Source organism: Bos indicus x Bos taurus, chromosome 1 (assembly GCF_003369695.1).
Source record: "Bos indicus x Bos taurus breed Angus x Brahman F1 hybrid chromosome 1, Bos_hybrid_MaternalHap_v2.0, whole genome shotgun sequence".
In the NCBI taxonomy this organism is placed as follows: domain Eukaryota; kingdom Metazoa; phylum Chordata; class Mammalia; order Artiodactyla; family Bovidae; genus Bos; species Bos indicus x Bos taurus.
The window spans coordinates 150,830,546-150,843,155 of record NC_040076.1 but is presented as its reverse complement, the minus strand read 5'-3'; the positions used below and the strand labels follow the sequence as shown (position 1 = coordinate 150,843,155).

Below are 12,610 nucleotides of genomic sequence, written 5' to 3'. Positions count from 1 at the left end.
AACCTCTCTAATGCCCAAGTACCTCCTTATTTCCTTCCAAATCTGTCCAAAGCAGAGTTAGGAATCTAATGGAAAGATGTGTGTGTATTTGTGTGTTTGTAACATAAAGTGAAATGAGCTCTGTGTCTAAGAAGGGGGAAAAATTATACATTTCTGCCTAACAAACTAAAAATGATAGGAGGCGTATATTAGTCTACGGGCCTTTATTGCTCGTCCCAAATTCAGAATGTTCCAGAGAACTAATACTGAAGGAAGAATATAGTTCTATTTAAAACATTATGGTAAATATTTGCAGCATAGTTACCAGTTCTCTGATACTGCGATCTTCAATTTTACTCAGCACCTGCTCAGGGAAAAACTGCCCATTTCTATAGGCCAAAAGTTGAGAGAGATCAAACAAAGGCACACCTTCTGTAAAAAGCTCAGCGATCACACAACCTGGAAAACAGCAGGAAATAATTCCATTAAAACTGAAAGGCAAGAGATCCGTAATACAGATCAAGAATTCAGAGAATTCATGAAACTCAAGATACGTAACTTCTTTAATTTAACACACAACTACAATCAAGCAAGGCAGAAAAAACATCTACTGGTGAATCATCAGTTTCCAAAAGTATGAAATCAAAAAAGGCCTACTTAATTTTTCTTCTTAAAAAAATTAAATCAAATAAAATTACTTCCTTGTTCTGTAGTTTAAAACAAATGTACTACACATGCATTATACATCAGATCAGATCAGTCACTCAGTCGTGTCCAACTCTTTGCAACTCCATGAATCACAGCACGCCAGGCCTCCCTGTCCATCACCAACTCCCGGAGTTCACTCAGACTCACGTCCATTGAGTCAGTGACGCCATCCAGCCATCTCATCCTCTGTCGTCCCCTTCTCCTCCTGCCCCCAATCCCTCCCAGCACCAGAGTCTTTTCCAATAAGTCAACTCTTCGCATGAGGTGGCCAAAGTACTGGAGTTTCAGTTTTAGCATCATTCCTTCCAAAGAAATCCCAGGGCTGATCCCCTTCAGAATGGACTGGTTGGATCTCCTTGCAGTCCAAGGGACTCTCAAGAGTCTTCTCCAACACCACAGTTCAAAAGCATCAATTCTTCGGCGCTCAGCCTTCTTCACAGTCCAACTCTCACATCCATACGTGACCACAGGAAAAACCATAGCCTTGACTAGATGAACCTTTGTTGGCAAAGTAATGTCTCTGCTTTTGAATATGCTATCTAGGTTGGTCATAACTCTCCTTTCAAGGAGTAAGCGTCTTTTAATTTCATGGCTGCAGTCACCATCTGCAGTGATTTTGGAGCCCAGAAAAATAAAGTCTGACACTGTTTCCACTGTTTCCCCATCTATTTCCCATGAAGTGGTGGGACCGGATGCTATGATCTTCGTTTTCTGAATGTTGAACTTTAAGCCAGCTTTTTCACTCTCCACTTTCACTTTCATCAAGAGGCTTTTGAGTTCCTCTTCACTTTCTGCCATAAGGGTGGTGTCATCTGCATATCTGAGGTTATTGATATTTCTCCCAGCGATCTTGATTCCAGCTAGTGTTTCTTCCAGTCCAGCGTTTCTCATGATGTACTCTGCATAGAAGTTAAATAAACAGGGTGACAATATACAGCCTTGACGAACTCCTGTTGTTCCATGTCCAGTTCTAATTATTGCTTCCTGATCTGCATACAAATTTCTCAAGAGGCAGATCAGGTGGTCTGGTATTCCCATCTTTTTCAGAATTTTCCACAGTTTATTGTGATCCACACAGTCAAAGGCTCTGGCATAGTCAATAAAGCAGAAATAGATGTTTTTCTGGAACTCTCTTGCCTTTTCCATGATCCAGCGGATGTTGGCAATTTGATCTCTGGTTCCTCTGCCTTTTCTAAAACCAGCTTGATCAGGAAGTTCACGGTTCACATATTGCTGAAGGCTGGCTTGGAGAATTTTGAGCATTACTTTACTAGCGTGTGAGATGAATGCAATTGTGCGGTAGTTTAGCATTCTTTGGCATTCCCTTTCTTTGGGATTGGAATGAAAACTGACCTTTTCCAGTCCTGTGGCCACTGTTGAGTTTTCCAAATGTGCTGGCATATTGAGTGCAGCACTTTCACAGCATCGTCTTTCAGGATTTGGAATAGCTCAACTGGAATTCCATCACCTCCACTAGCTTTGTTCATAGTGATGCTTTCTAAGGCCCACTTGACTTCACATTCCAGGATGTCTGACTCTAGGTGAGTGATCACACCATCGTGATTATCTGGGTCGTGAAGATCTTTTTTGTACAGTTCTTTTGTGTATTCTTGCCATCTCTTCTTAATATCTTCTGCTTCTGTTAGGTCCATACCATTTCTGTCGTTTATCAAGCCCATCTTTGCATGAAATGTTCCTTTGGTATCTATGATTTTCTTGAAGAGATTCCTAGTCTTTCCCATTCTGTTGTTTTCCTCTATTTCTTTGCATTGATCGCTGAAGAAGGCTTTCTTATCTCTTCTTGCTATTCTTTGGAACTCTGCATTCAGATGTTTCTATCTTTCCTTTTCTCCTTTGCTTTTTGCTTCTCTTCTTTTCACAGCTATCTGTAAGGCCTCCCCAGACAGCCATTTTGCTTTTTTGCATTTCTTTTCCATGGGGATGGTCTTGATCCCTGTCTCCTGTACAATGTCACGAACCTCATTCCATAGTTCATCAGGCACTCTATCAGATCCAGGCCCTTAAATCTATTTCTCACTTCTACTGTATAATCATAAGGGATTTGATTTAGGTCATACCTGAATGGTCTAGTGGTTTTCCCTACTTTCTTCAATTTAAATCTGAATTTGGCAATAAGGAGTTCATGGTCTGAGCCACAGTCAGCCCCTGGTCTTGTTTTTGCTGACTGTATAGAGCTTCTCCATCTTTGGCTGCAAAGAATATAATCAATCTGATTTCAGTGCTGACCATCTGGTGATGTCCATGTATGGAGTCTTCTCTTGTGTTGTTGGAAGAGGGTGTTTGTTATAACCAGTGCATTTTCTTGGCAAAACTCTATCAGTCTTTGCCCTGCTTCATTCCGTATTCCAAGGCCAAATTTGCCTGTTACTCCAGGTGCTTCTTGACTTCCTACTTTTGCATTCCAGTCCCCTATAATGAAAAGGACATCTTTTTTGGGTGTTAGTTCTAAAAGGTCTTGTAGGTCTTCATAGAACCGTTCAACTTCAGTTTCTTCAGCGTTACTGGTTGGGGCATAGACTTGGATTACTGTGATATTGAATGGTTTGCCTTGGAAACGAACAGAGATCATTCTGTCGTTTTTGAGATTGCATCCAAGTACTGCATTTCGGACTCTTCTGTGGACCATGATGGCCACTCCATTTCTTCTGAGGGATTCCTGCCCGCAGTAGTAGATATAATGGTCATCTGAGTTAAATTCACCCATTCCAGTCCATTTCAGTTCGCTGATTCCTAGAATGTCGACATTCACTCTTGCCATCACTTGTTTGACCACTTCCAATTTGCCTTGATTCATGGACCTGACATTCCAGGTTCCTATGCAATATTGCTCTTTACAGCATCGGACCTTGCTTCTATCACCAGTCACATCCACAGCTGGGTATTGTTTTTGCTTTGGCTCCCTCTCTTCATTTTTTCTGGAGTTATTTCTCTACTGATCTCCAGTAGCATATTGGGCACCTACTGACCTGGGGAGTTTCTCTTTCAGTATCCTATCATTTTGCCTTTTCATACTGTTCATGGGGTTCTCAAGGCAAGAATACTGAAGTGGTTTGCCATTCCCTTCTCCAGTGGACCACATTCTGTCAGATCTCTCCACCATGACCCGCCCATCTTGGGTTGCCCCACGGGCATGGCTTAGTTTCATTGAGTTAGACAAGGCTGTGGTCCTAGTGTGATTAGATTGACTAGTTTTCTGTGAGTATGGTTATACACATATATTAAGAGATACAAAGATAGATTGAAAGTCATCATAATAGTGTTTTTATTATGAATTTATAGACATTAAGTTCATAAGAAAACTACTAAGGAGTCATATCTGACAACTCATTTACTAACCATTAAACAAAGAGTTATCAGGTGCCTACCACACACTAGACTTTAACAGTGCATGAAACAGATAAAATCTCTACCCTCATGAAGCTCTTATTCTAGAAGAGAGAAAGTAAACCAGTAAACAAACACAATTATAAAATGGGAAGTGCTAAGAAGTGTGGTTGTAAGATTAAAGGGGGAGAAGAGATACTCTGCATAGTGCACTTAAATAATCTTCAAACAAGAAATAAAGTATCTACATTCCCAAAAAGACGAAGCAGTTTCACTGAATCATTACATGACACACATTTAACAAGTTTTAAGGAGATCTTTGAACAACCTGAGTCATAGCTTTGCATGTGCCAGTCCCTCTGCCTGGGATGCAACTCTGTTGAGAATCTTCATGGCTTATACCTAAACCTGTTTCAGATCTTGAACCAAATGTCATCTTAGCAGTGTGGCATTTCTTGACTGCCAGTTTAAAACTGCAAGCCCCCTAAGACAACTACCCCACCCTCAACACGTAGCACAATACTCTCCCAACAGCACTGAACGCCACATTTTATATTTTATGCATGTATTTCTTTACTGTCCATATACCCACTGAACTCCATAGGGATTTTTGTCTATTTTGTTCACTAAAAAATCTCTAGCGACTAAGACAGTTCCTGATATAAACACTCAATAAATTTCTTAATTTCTATCCATATAGTATCCAGTTTTATAATAAAAAAAAAAAACTAAAAATGGCTATTAAGAACACCAAAGCAAAAAGAAAACAGAAGAACTGAACAATACTATAAACTAGATCTAATGGATATCAAAGGAACACGCATTCCATCTAACAGAATACAAAATTCTTCTCAAGTACATGCAGCACACTCTCCAAATGAAACCATAGGCTAGACCATAAAACAAGCTTCAAGAGTTTTAAAGGACCGGAATCATAGAAATTATGTCCTTCAAACCACAATGGAATGAAATAAATCAGTAACAGAAGAGAAATCTGAAAAATTCACAAATATGTACAATGAAACAACATATTCATAAATAACCAATGATCAAAGAAAACTTACAAAACACTTTGAGATGAATGAAAATGAAAGCAATATACAAAAATGTATGGGATGCAACTAGAGCAGCATTTGGAGAAAATGTAAACTATAAACACCTAACTTGTAAAAGAGCTCAAAACAATAACCTAATCTTAACCTTGAGAAACAAACTAAAACCAAAGGAAAAAGAAGGAAAGGAAAACCAGAAATTAGAGAGAAAATTTATGCAGTAAGGTATAAAATACACTAGAGAACATTACCAAAACCAAAAGCTCGTGCATTGAAAAGCTCAACACAACTGACAAACTTTTGCTGAGATGACTCAAACTACAAAAATCAGGTAGGAAAAACAGGACATAAATCCAACCTCACAGAAATGAAAAGAATTTTAAGGGAATAATTTAAACAAATGTATGCCTGACAAAAATTAGACAAACTAAATGAAATGGACAGATTCCTAAAAAGATAAAGATTACCAAAGGTGACATAAAAGAAAATCTGAATAGACCTTATAAAGTGATGGAATTAGTAATTACAAACCTCCCACAAAGAAAAACCTAAGCCAATTAAACAAGTGAATTCTGCCAAACATTAAAATAATTAACAGCCATCCTTGAGAAATCCTAACAAAACAGAGAGAAGGAACACTGTCCAAGTTATTCTATGAGGCCAATCTTACCCTAGTAGCAAACTAGACAAAAGGATCATAATTAAAGAAAACTATACATTAACATCCCTGATATAAATATCCTCCAAAGAATATTAGCAAACTGCAGGTAGGAACTGAAGAGTCCACAGTAGTAGTAGTGAATTTTCTCAGTCGTGTCCAACTCTTAGCGACCCCCCATGGACTGTAGCCTACCAGGCACCTCCATCCATGGGATTTTCCAGGTGAGAGTACTGGAGTTGGGTGCCAATGCCTTCTCCAGAAGAGTCCATACCAACAATAATAAACAAATTAGGGGAAAGAAAGGATACTTGAGCCCACAGAATGCTGAAGGCCTACGGTGGAAGGTGCTGGAATTGGAAGATCATCATTTTGCCACCATCACAGTAAAGATCAAATAAGACAAGAATGATTAACAGATGCCAAATCAAAGAGGAAATCGTGATGACTGGCAGGATACTAGTATGGTGTTGAAAGTTTTTTCCCACAGGTTGCTTTACTAATTGCAAGGGATTAAAAACAAAAACAAAAAGTAACTACAGCAAGGAGAAATTGGGCAAGAATTTGACCACATGATCAAAATAAACATCACCAATACATACCATTTGCTCCAGATACCACAGTATGAAGACATCATCACCTACACAGAGGCCCTGAGAACGAATAACTTGAATCTAACCACAAGCCTTCTTACATGAACAGTGCAAAGAAACAGAGGAAAACAACAGAATGGGAAAGACTAGAGACCTCGTCAAGAAAACTGGAGATACCAAGGAAATATGTCATGCAAGGACAGGTACAGTAAGGGACAGAAACGGTAGGAACCTAACAGAAGCAGAAGAGATTACGAAGAGGTGGCAAGAATACACAGAAGAGCTATACAAAAAGAGTCTTAATGACCCAGATAACTATGATGGTGTGATCACTCATCTAGAGTCAGATATCCTGAACTGTGAAGTCAAATGGACCTTAGGAAGCATCAATATGAACAAAGCTAGTGGAGGTGATGGAATTCCAGCTGAGCTATTTCAAGTCCTAAGAGATGATGCTATGAAAGTGCTGCACTCAATATGCCAGCAAATTTGGAAAACTCAGCAGTGGCCATAGGACTGGAAAAGGTCAGTTTTCATTCCAATCCCAAATAAGGGCATTGCCAAAGAATGTTCAAACTACCGAACCATTGCACTCATTTCACATGCCAGCAAGGTAATGCTCAAAATCCTCCAACTTCAGCTTCAGCAGTACATGAGCCAAGAATTTCCAGATCTACAAGCTAGATTTAGAAAAGGCAGAGGAACCAGAGATCAAGTTACCAACATCCACTGGATCACAGAGAAAGCAAGGAAATTTCAAAAAAACATCTGTTTCACTGACTACACAAAAGCCTTTGACTGTGTGGATCACAACAAACTGTGGAAAAATTCTTCAAGAGATACCAAACCACCTTACCTGTGTCCTGAGAAACCTGTATGCAGATCAAGAAAAAACAGTTAGAATCAGACACGAAACATCGGACTGGTTCAAAATTGGGAAAGGAGTACATCAAGGCTGTATATTGTCACTGTGCATATTTAATTTCTATGCAAAGTACATCTTGCGAAGTGCTGGGCTGAATGAACCACAAGGTGGAATCAAGATTGTTGGGAGAAATATCAACAACCTCAGATATGCAGATGATACAACTCTAATGGCAGAAAGTGAAGAGGAACTAAAGCGCCTCTTCATGAGGGTGAAAGAGGAGAGTGAAAAAACCGTCTTAAAACTCAACACTCAAAAAGCTAAGATCACGGCATCCAATCCCAACACTTCATGGCAAACAGGTGGGGAAAAAGTGGAACCAGTGACAAATTTTCTTGGGCTCCAAAATCACTGTAGATAGTGACTGCAGCCATGAAATTAAAAGATGCTTGCTCCTTGGAAGAAAAGCTATGACAAACCCAGACAACACACAAAAAAGCAAATACTACTTTGCCAACAAAGGTGTGTATAGTAAAAGCTATGGTTTTTCCAGTAGTCATGTATGGATGTGAGAGCTGGACCATAAAGGCTGGGCGCCAAAGAACTGATGCTTTTGAACTGTGGTGCTGTCCCTTGCACAGGAGATCAAACCAGTCAATCCTAAAGGAAAAATCAACCCTGAATATTCACTGGAAGGACTGATGCTGAGGCTGAAGCTCCAATACTTTGGCTACCTGATGGGAAGAGCCAAATCACTGGTAAAGACCCTGTTTCTAGCAAAGATTGAAGGAAACAGGAGAAGAGGGCAGCAGAGGATGAGATGGTTGGATGGCATCACCGACTCAATGGACATGAGTTTGCGTAAACTCTGGAAGCTGGTGAAGGACAGGGAAGCCTGGGGTGCTGCACTCCATGGGGTTGCAGAGTCAACTACAACTCAGCATCTGAGCCATAATCACCTTTCAGGTTTCAGCGTAATTATCATCCTTCCAATAAAGATTCCTTTCCTGATTCTGCCTCTCTACCCATCACCACCAAAGACTCATTTAAGTATCCTTATGTTCCTGTAACAGTACCCTAAGCATATCACCACCACAGCAAAAAACACTGCACCGAAATCTCTTTTCAATATCAATCTCTCCAATTAAAAGGCAAGCACTTTGAAAATAGAAACAACTACTCATCTCTCTCACTTAAGACAGTGCCTGACCCATACTGAAGAATTCAAATATTCCTTAAACATCTGAATAAGCAGACCACTCTCTGCATTTTCTAGGTACTTAAAACACATTCAATAAAATAATGCATCTGACTGAAGAGTAGGTGGATTTACCAAAAAGTTAATTTCTGTATTCAAGAGTTAAAATAAATGCACATTCCCACCTTAGCAAAGCTGACCAACTCAAATACCTGCTGAAAAGATATCCATTGCTCGCTTCAATTCTCCTCTTGTTCTCTGATTGCTGTTTAAGTCTACAAGTGGAGTTGAAGGATCTCTCATATATTCTAACTCTGTGGCAAACAATCCACCATCGACAAAACGTTCGGGAGCAATGTAACAAGTTCTCCTCCGTGAAGTGTCAAAAAAATAGTTGAAATCTGCCGGGTTGTCCTCTGGAAGGTAAGTGGGCTTGAAACTGGCAAAATCCGTTAGAAGAACCCAGTTCCAACTGGTGACCATCACATTCTCCGTCTTGATGTCCCCATGACGGACGCCAGATTTGTGCGCTTGGTCCACAGCTGTGAGGATCTGGAAAGCGACCCAGCGCTTCTCGATGTTATTTAGGAACGGACGGGTGCTGATTCGGTCGTAGAGGTTGTCTCGCACGTACTGCCTGAAGAGCATGGCTGCCTTCTCAGAGGCTTTTTCGGCAGCTTTCTGGAAAGGCAGACAGTTCTGGGCAGAATGAAGCCTGATTTTCAGTTCCTCCAGCTCCTGTTTATAGCTGGTGAGAGGCAATGTGGGATCCTGAATTGCAAAGACCTTCACAACTACCAGGCCTTCTCGGTGCTTCGCTCGAGCAACTTTAAAGAACCGAGTACTCCCCAGACTCTTATCATATTCAAAGTCATGGATGTCTGAGAAATAACTCTCCACAGAAAGGATCTGGGAGGGAGCAATGCCAGCGAGCTGGTTTCCCATGATGGCAGCAAGCACCTCTGAGACAGCAAGTTAGGATACAACACGTACTTTCTGAAAAAAAAGAAAGAAAAAAAAAGAAGCAATGAAACATCATTTTTTATCTATCCTTCTACAAGGTAGATACATCATATTTCTCTTCCATCCCACAGGACTGTACTTAACAACTTCTTGGCAGCCTCTAAATTTCAGACATATTTATCTTAAAAGATATTATTTTGTCGTCCTTTCCGGGATATTAAAGGAAAATAGGCCCCATCAATATTAAATTGAAATGTTACAATGTGTATTTTCTGATACTTGAAAATTTTAACAAATCTTTACTACGTGTTCAGTATTGTGCTTGGGGCTGAAAGAGGCACCAAAGTGCTATGTGACACAGTTATCTGTCCAAGAAGAATGTGTAATCTTGAATACGAAACCCAAGCACATCTTAAATCTAACTGCTGCTGCTGCTAAGTCACTTCAGTCGTGTCCGACTCTATGTGACCCCATGGACGACAGCCCACCAGGCTCCCCCGTCCCTGGGATTCTCCAGGCAAGAACACTGGAGTGGGTTGCCATTTCCTTCTCCAATGCATGAAAGTGAAAAGTGTAAGTGAGGTCGCTCAGTCATGTCGGACTCCTAGTGACCCCATGGACTGCAGCCTACCAGGCTCTTCTATCCATGGGATTTTCCAGGCAAGAGTACTGGAGTGGGGTGCCATTGCCTTCTAGAGTCGCCAAATACAAACAGGTTAGGTTTGGCTTCCCTGGTGGCTCAGATGGTAAAGAAACTGTCTGCAATGCAGGAGACCTGTGTTCAGTCCCTGAGTGGGTAAGATCCCCTGGAGAAGGAAATGGCAACACATTCCAGTACTCTTACTTGGAAAATCCCATGGACAGAGGAGCCTGGTAGGCGGCACAGTCCACGGGATCGCAGAGTGGCATACCACTGAGTGGCTAAAAAAAAAAAAATCCAAACTATCACCATATCGTGGACCCGTCCGGCCTTAACTCCTGCGTGCCTTCCCACTCAGCTAACTGAAGGCAGAAGAGCTGTCTGGTTTACAACAACAGGGAAGAACCCCTGGCAGAGATGTTAAAGCAAAGTAAATCAAAACACCCTCCTTGCCAAAACACAGCCCAAGGTTCTCCTAGTTCGGATCTTGCAGGAAATCAAAATACCCTTCTTGCCAATCACAGCCCAAGGTTCTCATAGCTCAGATCTTGCAGGAAATCAAAGCACACAAGCACGCACGGCTGTGCACACACGCAAACCTTTACCCTGGGGCAGTAGGAAGTGTCACAAGCCGACGGCTCGCTGCCTCACTTGGAGCTCACGGCGGATCCCTTCGGGGTCTGGGCGGCGAAGGGAGCCAGCAGCCGGGCGAAGCCCGCTCAGAGGGAGGACGAGGGAGCCGTGGAAGGCGTCCGGGACCCCGGCGGCCCGCGCGGGACACGCGGGGAGCTCTCGGGGCCGCGGCTGACGAGAGTCCAGCCCCGTCGCTTCAGAGGCCACGCGTTCCCGGGCCTCGCCGTCCTCTCAAGCGGGCCTGAACCGTCAGGGTCCTCCGACTCCCCCAGGGCCTCCCGCACAAGCGGGAGTCGGAGCCCGGAGGACGGGCCGGCTTCCGGGGCCCGGGGAAACGCAGCCTCTCCGGCGGCGGCCGGCCGACGCCCCGCGGGCCGAGCTCCCGGGAGAAGCCGCCGGCTCGGACCCAACTTCCTGTGGCGGAGAGGAAGTGACGTCGAGGCGAAGCTGGCGGAGGAGGAGCGCGGGGGCGGGCCTGGTTGCTGGGAAACCAAGGAGGGGCGTGGCCTCGCTCCAGGAGCCTGGAGGAAGAAAACAGGAGGGCGTCTCTGGTGGCTCCGCTGGTAAAGAAGCCACCTGCGGTGCGGGAGACCTGGGTTCCATCCCTGAGTTGGGAAGCTCCCCTGGAAAAGGGAACAGTTACCCACTCCAGGATTCTTGCTTGGAGAATCCCATGGACAGAGGAGCCTGGTGGGCTGTGGGTAACTCCAGGATTCTGACCTGGAGAATTCCATGGACTCTATAGTCCATGGGGTCGCAAAGAGTTAGACACCACTGAGCAACTAAGCACACTTGTTATGCCACAGTTTGGGGATTTATTTATTAAAACACACTATTATTTAATTGATATAACTCCTTAGATTATTACCCAAATTATAACTGAGAAGCAGTTGCCCTTGTTGTTGTATTATTTGTATTTTTTAATTTATGTATTTGATAGGTTGGGCTTTCCTGGTGGCCCAGTGGTAAAGAATCCACCTGCCAACGCAGGAGATGCAGGTTCCATCCCTGGGTCAGGGAGATTCCCCTGGAGAAGGAAATGGCAAGCCCACTCCAGTGTTCTTGCCTGGGAAATTCCTTAGGCAGAGGAGCCTGGTGGGCTGCAGTCTATGGGACTGAAAAGAGTCAGATAGGACTAAGCGCTAAAATAGCATACAGCAACAGTAATTTGATAGGTTAGTCTTCACCTGTTGACTTACAGAGCTTATATACATACATACTGTTTTCCTTATAATTATTTTTGTGAAAAAGGTTATAATTACCATCCTGGTTATATTATTAGATAACAAACATTTGTATGCCTACTACCTGCTCGTCCTTGAAAATGAGGATATCAGATCAGATCAGATCATTCACTCAGTCGTGTCTGACTCTTTGCAACCCCACGAATCGCAGCACGCCAGGCCTCCCTGTCCATCACCAACTCCCAGAGTTCACCCAGACTCACGTCCATCGAGTCAGTGACGCCATCCAGCCATCTCATCCTCTGTCGTCCCCTTCTCCTCCTGCCCCCAATCCCTCCCAGCATCAGAGTCTTTTCCAATGAGTCAACTCTTCGCATGAGGTGGCCAAAGTACTGGAGTTTCAGCTTTAGCATCATTCCTTCCAAAGAAATCCCAGGGCCAATCTCCTTCAGAATGGACTGGTTGGATCTCCTTGCCGTCCAAGGGACTCTCAAGAGTCTTCTCCAACACCACAGTTCAAAAGCATCAATTCTTCGGCACTCAGCCTTCTTCACAGTCCAACTCTCACATCCATACATGACCACAGGAAAAACCATAGCCTTGACTAGACGAACCTTTGTTGGCAAAGGAATGTCTCTGCTTTTGAATATGCTGTCTAGGTTGGTCATAACCTTCCTTCTATGTATAAACCAGGGGCTCTGTTTTCTAGTATGGGATAATCCGCAATTAGGTAAGAGCAGTTATGCTACTTGTGCTTTGAGACCATCAAAGGGACAAATGGCTAATTGAACC

General features: G+C 42.9%; 1 protein-coding gene across 3 annotated transcripts in view; it reads right to left on the bottom strand.

The window, feature by feature from the left end:
* PIK3R4 (phosphoinositide-3-kinase regulatory subunit 4) overlaps positions 1-11,055 on the bottom strand; it is an 86,384-nt gene extending 75,329 nt beyond the window's left edge. For 2 of the 3 annotated variants that reach the window (XM_027549069.1, XM_027549083.1), the window contains exons 1-3: positions 10,607-11,055; positions 8,611-9,394; positions 305-438 (exon numbers count right to left, since the gene is read on the bottom strand). In XM_027549069.1, the coding sequence (XP_027404870.1) occupies positions 305-438; positions 8,611-9,343 (867 nt within the window). In that variant the 5' untranslated portion in view covers positions 9,344-9,394; positions 10,607-11,055. The remainder of the gene's footprint in view (positions 1-304; positions 439-8,610; positions 9,395-10,606) is intronic. The other variant, XM_027549073.1, reaches the window with a different exon arrangement.
* Positions 11,056-12,610: the final 1,555 nt, after the last annotated feature.